Here is a 6,971-nt window from a genome sequence, read left to right on the forward strand (position 1 = left end):
AAGGGTCGTAATAGATAAGGGTATGTTAGTAATTTTATTTTTTTTAAGTTTACCTGAAGATATTTAAGTTTGGGAAGGTGGTGGCTCAACGGCTATGTAAATTATTTGGTTGAATGGCTCTAAAAATCTTACCATTATATGATAGAATTAATCTGAATCGTCCATCATAAATTGTTCATATTTAATTCAATAGATTTAATGATAGGATTTATTTATACAGCCATTCACTTATATTTATGCCTTTAAGTTTTCTTAATAGTGAATTTATTTGGGCTTAATGGTGTTAATTTTCCTTCTTAATACAAACGTAAATTTGTGCATACTAAGAGGAGAATAGAGTTTCTTGTGGCTCATCTTGCTCTCTTGTTTGTTCTCTTTGTTTAACTGTATTAATTATTTTATTTTTTTGTTAATATTCACGGGTGTGATTCATGGTTCGAAATATTGGGAAGCAACTTCTTGTTAGAAGCCTAAAATCCTAGAAGGTCCCCCTTCCCATCCCCAAATGACTTCTATGCTAATAGATATCTAGATTTTTTTATTTGTTTGTCTTTTTGTTTTTTGTGTGGATATTAAAAACTGATCCGCATATTCTTTTTTTTTTTTTTTTTTTTTAAATTGCTGGCGAATTGATATTATGAGAAAATATTATTTAATATATGTGCAGCAGCGAACTTAAAAGATTTCCCATGTGGGAGTTTGAGTTGTTTTTGGATTGTTAACCCAACACGCTCTTGGGAGTCTGGCCAGCAGAAATCGACTCCGGAAACACAAAGTGGAAAAAAGAAAAGAAAATGGGTCAGTTCCCATTCCAGGCATGCAAGAAAATCCATTATCCGGCGTTTGTGATGATCACAATTCTGTGGTGGAATTTTCCAGTCAGAGCTCAGCAACAGAAAAACATAGGAAGGATGATGGGCACAGATCCATCCTACTATTACAACCTCTGTGATCCCACAACTTGCAGCAACATAACCCTCATCTACCCATTCACCATTCCATCGCCTTGCCATCCTTCCTTCTTGGAGCCCTTCTGTGCCAGCGACTATGGCACCTTCTACATCACAAGCCCTCCATCCAACAACACCTTCAGGGTCTTTCCGGCCAATTTCACCTTAGACCCGGCAGGCATCACGTTCGTGATGGCCTACAACCCTCTATTCAGCTGCGGGCCCATCTCCAAGCCAAACTACTTCAACGCCGTGCCATCATCCGTCATGTTCCCAGTGGATTACACCGTGGGCACACACTTCAACTGCACGCGCCCAATCCCTGAGGGAGCACTGCAGGGACTCCAAAATGCTTCTTGCCTGGGCTGCCCCGGTCAGGATCCCAACAACGTCTGCTATTACGCGACGGGCCTTGTAACCTACAACAATTGCGAGACCTACAACATGTACTCCAAAAAGGGCTTCAATGTGAGCGCCGAGAAGGATTTGAGGGGTTACCTGCAGCGAGGGTTTGAGATGAGGTACATTAAGCCCACGGAATGTCATGGCTGTGAGTCCACCGGTGGTAGGTGCGGTACCAACCCTTCTTCCCCATCGGGCTCCTTCCTTTGCTTCTGCCCGTCTACCGTCCACTCTTTCAACTGTTCCGACGGTGAGTACGCAATCGCTACAAGTCTACAAGTCAAGTTTTTATTATTTCTTTATTTAGTTCTAATAGTCGGATAGTTCAAGCAAAGGATATGAAATTGTAAATCTAAATATTAAAAATTCTTAAATATAAAATAAATAACTAAAAAATTAAGGATATTCACATTTTTAACACACACCGTCCGATTTAATTAGGGTGGCGCTATCTTGATAGTTGCAAATAACATCTAAGGTGTTTTGATTATAAAAATGATAAAATGTTTTTAATTAGTTTTTTAATACTATATTAGGGCCTGTTTGGTTACATGAGTCTCGAGATTTCAAATATCTAGAGATTTCAAATCTATAGATTTCAAGTCTATGGAGTTATAATTTATAAAATTAGATGTTTGGTTGTGGAATGAAATTTGTGGATTCATCCTAAAAAATTATTTGATCGACGTGATTTTTGTGAATGTACAAATGTATAGCTTTTTTGAAATCTCTGAATTTCACCCCTTACCCATAAATCTATAGATTCACGTTTTTAGTGTAAAAATGTGAATCTCTAGATTTCATGAATCTAGAGATTTTTACAACCAAACGGGTAAAATTCTCAGATTCATGAATCTAGAAATTTGAAATCTCTAGATTCATGTAACCAAACAGGCCCTAAGGCAATTGAAAAGTGTATTTAGTTTTAGACTAAAAAATGACTTGAATTAGAGAATTATAAAAAAAATAATAATAAATAAAAAAACAAAAAAAAAAAAGAGAGGAAGAAAACACCCTTAATAATTCAAATATTTTTCTAACTCTGTAGGTAACGTATAACACTATCCAAGATGGCGTGTAATGTTGTCATTTTCTGAGTTCTCCCCGTTATTTATCTAGAGGATTCATTTTGTTAATGTTTGGAGATGGATCTATTTTAAATTTATATGATGGAGCTGATAATACGTTATATGCTACCCTCGAAAGCTCGGAGTGTGTTGTGCCCATTTTCTATCACAATAATTTGGTTCGGCTCGTTCACATTGTTGTAGCATACATGGATCGAGTTCCGAACAACACGCCACCTTATGTCAGTCAGAGTAACGAAAGTTCGTGCCACAAAATTGACGTGTGGCAATTGGCATAACAATACAAGCTCAAGCTCCCTCGCTTTTCTCTTCTTTCTCTCTCTCTCTCTCTCTCTCTCTCTCTCTCTCTCTCTCTCTCTCTCTCTCTCTTCGGCAATAGAAAGTTAGAACACATCCGTCAACTGAAGATTCGGATCCAGGTGTCGCCTGCTTAACAGGCAGTCTCTCTCTCTCTCTCGGGTGGTATACGGACTGGGTGATTATGTCATGCCATGTCCATAACCTAAAACGAGACAGAGAGGGAGAGGGAGAGGGAGAGGGATCTGAGGGAGAGGGATCTGATAAGGTGGATCTTGGCTAGGATTTCTTAGATAAGCAGCATAAGAAGAAAAAGGATCCGGATCAGGGATTCAGGATGGCACATCCCAGATTTAATATCTAATGGGATTGCTTGTTCATTTGTCTAATTACTACCGACTATGTCCAATCGTTTAGGCACATCCAACGTGTCATCATTTCCTCCGCACTAGTTTGTACGTAGTATCCAACTCTTTTAAGTTGTCGTTTACTTTTCTCTTTTTTTTTTTTTGCTTGAACTCTGTACCTCTACTACTAAATTCCATTTGTTCTCTCTAATTGTCTATTGCACTGAAGAGCTTCTAGTTGACCTCAATGGAACGCCGGCGATGGGCAATGGATCTCAAAGTCGAAGTCACAAAGTGATCATTGATCTTGGTAATCATTCCTTACTATTTGCAAATTTATAAGTAAAGATTGCGATGAGATTAAATAAAATATATACATTAATCAGAAAACGATATGTAATAGCTGGATACAATTTGATCCCAAAAAAGATTCTACAGATCAGATGAGGGGTGCTCAGTAAATATACTAAGTTATCCTGATCATCTCCCTCAAGGGAAGAGATAGCCATACAGTTCATAGGTTGATTTGATTCCTTTCATTCAGAAAAGACCATCAATTCAGAATATTTCTTTAAAAATATAAAGATTTTGCTTTGCTTAGATATGAAAAGAGTTCAAATTTTTTTCCCCATTATGTGGAGGTTTGTGTTATCTTCATATTTCTCTACCCTATAGTAAGAGTTTAAATTTTTTAAGCATGAGTAAAGATTTTATACTTTCCCATCACATAACAAAGATAGGGTTGTTTAAAAAAATAGAAAAAAAACAAAACAAAGGTAGGATCCACCTTTAAATGATTGCGTCTAACATTTATAATTATATGGTAACCAAAGTGTGAGGGGGAGCATAAATGGAAAGTATGTATGGGTGAGTTGGCAATAACAACTCTTCATGACTAAAAAGTCATGGAGTTCCAACTCTCCTGCATGGGATCCATCCATTTGAAAAATAAACAACAACATCGCAGCGGTACTATTATATTATTTACCGTAGACACCAAATGCAAATAACTAATAAAGAGGTTTCATCTTGTAGGTATAGGGCTGGGAACGACACTGTTCTTGTCGTTCCTATGCGTGGCCTATTTTTACTTGAAAAAAAGGTGGCGTCAGAATAATCAAGATGAGTTCTGTGGTCAAGGGGATGAAGCGCTAAGGCGTTACCTCCATGGAGATCATGACAAAATTTCAGCTTCCATAGAGACTTTCTTGGAGAATTACGCGCTAGGGAAGCCTACTAGGTTCTCCTACAAACAGATCAAGAGATACACCAACAACTTCTCTCACAAGCTTGGTCAAGGCGGATATGGTTCAGTCTTCAAAGGAGAACTTCCGAGCGGCTTATTTATTGCTGTCAAGCTTCTCAGAGACACAGATCAGAGTGAGGCGCAATTCCTCAATGAGGCTAGGATCATTGGGCAAATCAACCACAACCATCTGGTCCGGCTTCTGGGCTACTGCTCTGAACATTCTCGGCAGGTTCTTGTTTATGAATTCATGGAGAATGGTTCTCTCGACAGATACGTCAGTGTGGATAACAAAAACACAGTGGAGAAGTTAAGTTGGAATCGACTTCATGACATCGCCGTTGGAACAGCGAAGGGAATAATGTACCTTCACGAGGAATGTAGAACTAGGATAATACATTGTGATGTCAAGCCTCACAACATCCTCTTGGACCGGAATTTCCAGCCGAAGGTGTCAGATTTCGGGTTGGCTCTCGCTTTGAGTGGGGAAAAGAGTCATGTTACTCTCACCCATGGAACTGGAACACCGGGATATGCTCCCCCAGAATTGTGGTGGATGAATTGTGGAATGGTAACAGACAGGTCTGATGTTTATAGCTTTGGAATGGTGTTGTTGGAGATGGCAAGAAGCAAAAGAGAAATTGTGATTGATGTTGGTAGTAGTTCGACTACCGAGACGCACTTATTCCCTGATCATCAGATGTTGTTGCACAATGACTCAAATCCAAGCTGCAGCAGTGTTATGAAAGGAGGGATAGCCCAGAGGCTGGAGTTGGTAGCGTTACGTTGCATTCAATTCGAACCGTGTAAGAGGCCTTCCATGAGAAGAGTAATTGAAATGCTAGAGGGACGTGTGGTGATTGAAGAGACTCCCCTAGCACCATCCGTTCAGTCCACTTTCCTGTTCAAGCATTCGAGTGGGAGCTTGAGTGCTCCTTCGAGCCGCAGCTAGAAATTAAGTATTCAAGATTCAATGGAAGAGCACAAGTGGCGAGCTGGAACCGCTTTCCCGGTTGATCAGCTTGATGCGGCAGGTTCATGAGTAGAGTTCATGGTCGCATGATGGGAACGATCGAGTGGATTTTATGTATAAAACAGAGTTGGATGCATGGTGGAAGATTTTTTTTTTTTTTACTTGTTCTCTCTTATTATTTTCTCTAAACGGATAACGCATTTCATGTGCCTCTATTTCTGAATAACACTCAGAAAAAAAAAATTCTGAACACCACATGACCCATGTTGCTTGGAGTGCATTTGGTAACGTTGTTAAAAAAACATTTTTGAAGTTTTTCTGTTCTTCAAAAAACGGAAGAATTAGTTAGATGCATTTGTTAAAACAATTCGTTCTTCTGTTTTTTAAGAATGGACCAGTCAGAAAAGTGTTATAAAGATCGTCTTTTGCAGAATATTAAAAAGATGTTTTACCAAATAACATAAACAGAAGTGATAAAATTAGTTCAAATTGAAACCTTAGAACAAATTTATAAAACAATAAAACATTAACTTATAATAATAGTGTTTTGAAAATATTTTTAGAATGGATTTGTCAAACGTCCATTTCCAATCAAAGAACGTTCTTTAAACACATAAACATTAAAAAATAATTTTACATAATACGTTTGTTTGGTTGCTTGGGGTGGGAAAGTGGGAAACAAATTTCCTTAATTCAAGGTCCAACTTTTACCACCCAACCCATTTTAAAACCCCATATATTTGGTGGGACTTTGTGGGAAAGTTGGAAAAAGTAAAAAGTGGGACCTACCACTATCACTTTTTCACAAAATCTTTTCATTTCCTTCTCCTCACCCTACTACAAATGGGGCCCACATTTTTTTTTTTCAACCCTGTTTTTCCCACCCCACCTTTGCAAACAAACGCAGCCTTAAAAGGTTGCACGCTTTAGTGCTCTAGATTAGAGATTGCATACTCTCAAAATTACAAGTTGTACACTCGTCACTTTCCATCTAAGATTCTGTTAAGTTATGAGTGAAATGTCCATATTACCCTCAGTATGGTATAATGACCAATCTACCCCCATTTAAACCCTTGTTAAGTATTATCAACCTAATATGCAGCGGAATTGATACAAGATACAAAGAAATAAAAGAAAGAGACAAGACACCAATCTTTTTACTTGGTTCGGTCAATTGACCTACGTCCAAGGATGAGTTGATAACTCATCAAACATGCAATAATCCAATAGCTAGAGAAGGAAGTTACAGCCTAAGCATTCTACCCAACAAGAACCCCAAGCATGAACTAAACAAGAAGAAGAAGGCTAATCAAAATATTTGCACCTGATTGCACAGCAGCAGCCAAGTCTTCTCTTCAAGGCTAAGGAGCACACCAACAACAAGATGATACTCACACCTTCAGAAGCAAGAGAGCTTCAACAGTTCTTGAAGCAGCAGCAAGATCAAGCACCGTATGCCTCAAACCCTAGATCATCTATCGCATACCAAAGCAGAAAACAGAGAGAAAGAGATAACATAAATGAAATATGATCGAATGAAATGAACTCTCCTAAACCCCAAATGATATACCACATACATCATACTGCAAAGACAAAGCTGCCCTTAGAAAGATTTACATAAGACATCCCCAGTCCTAATATAAGCCAAAAGACAGAAATACCCCTTTA

The 6,971-nt window shown here is 38.4% G+C and overlaps 1 protein-coding gene across 1 annotated transcript; it reads left to right on the forward strand.

Annotated features, from left to right (window-relative positions):
• Positions 1–495: 495 nt before the first annotated feature.
• On the forward strand, positions 496–5,508 carry LOC149027475 (LEAF RUST 10 DISEASE-RESISTANCE LOCUS RECEPTOR-LIKE PROTEIN KINASE-like 2.4). The gene is made up of 3 exons (XM_089146856.1): positions 496–1,602; positions 3,314–3,394; positions 4,120–5,508. The coding sequence occupies exons 1-3, from the start codon at positions 795–797 to the stop codon at positions 5,280–5,282; spliced, it is 2,052 nt and encodes a 683-aa protein (XP_089002982.1). The 5' UTR covers positions 496–794; the 3' UTR covers positions 5,283–5,508.
• The last annotated feature ends 1,463 nt before the right edge of the window (positions 5,509–6,971 follow it).

The sequence above is a fragment of the Hakea prostrata genome, chromosome 1, assembly GCF_041222555.1.
Source record: "Hakea prostrata isolate BN-2017 chromosome 1, UWA_Hpros_2, whole genome shotgun sequence".
Lineage (NCBI taxonomy): Eukaryota > Viridiplantae > Streptophyta > Magnoliopsida > Proteales > Proteaceae > Hakea > Hakea prostrata.

Coding starts and splice junctions, on each gene's coding strand:
- LOC149027475 (XM_089146856.1), top strand. CDS start 795: ATGGGTCAGTTCCCATTCCAGGCATGCAAGAAAATCCATTATCCGGCG. Junction 1,603..3,313: donor CTCTTTCAACTGTTCCGACG/GTGAGTACGCAA, acceptor ATTGCACTGAAG/AGCTTCTAGTTGACCTCAAT. Junction 3,395..4,119: donor CAAAGTGATCATTGATCTTG/GTAATCATTCCT, acceptor TTCATCTTGTAG/GTATAGGGCTGGGAACGACA.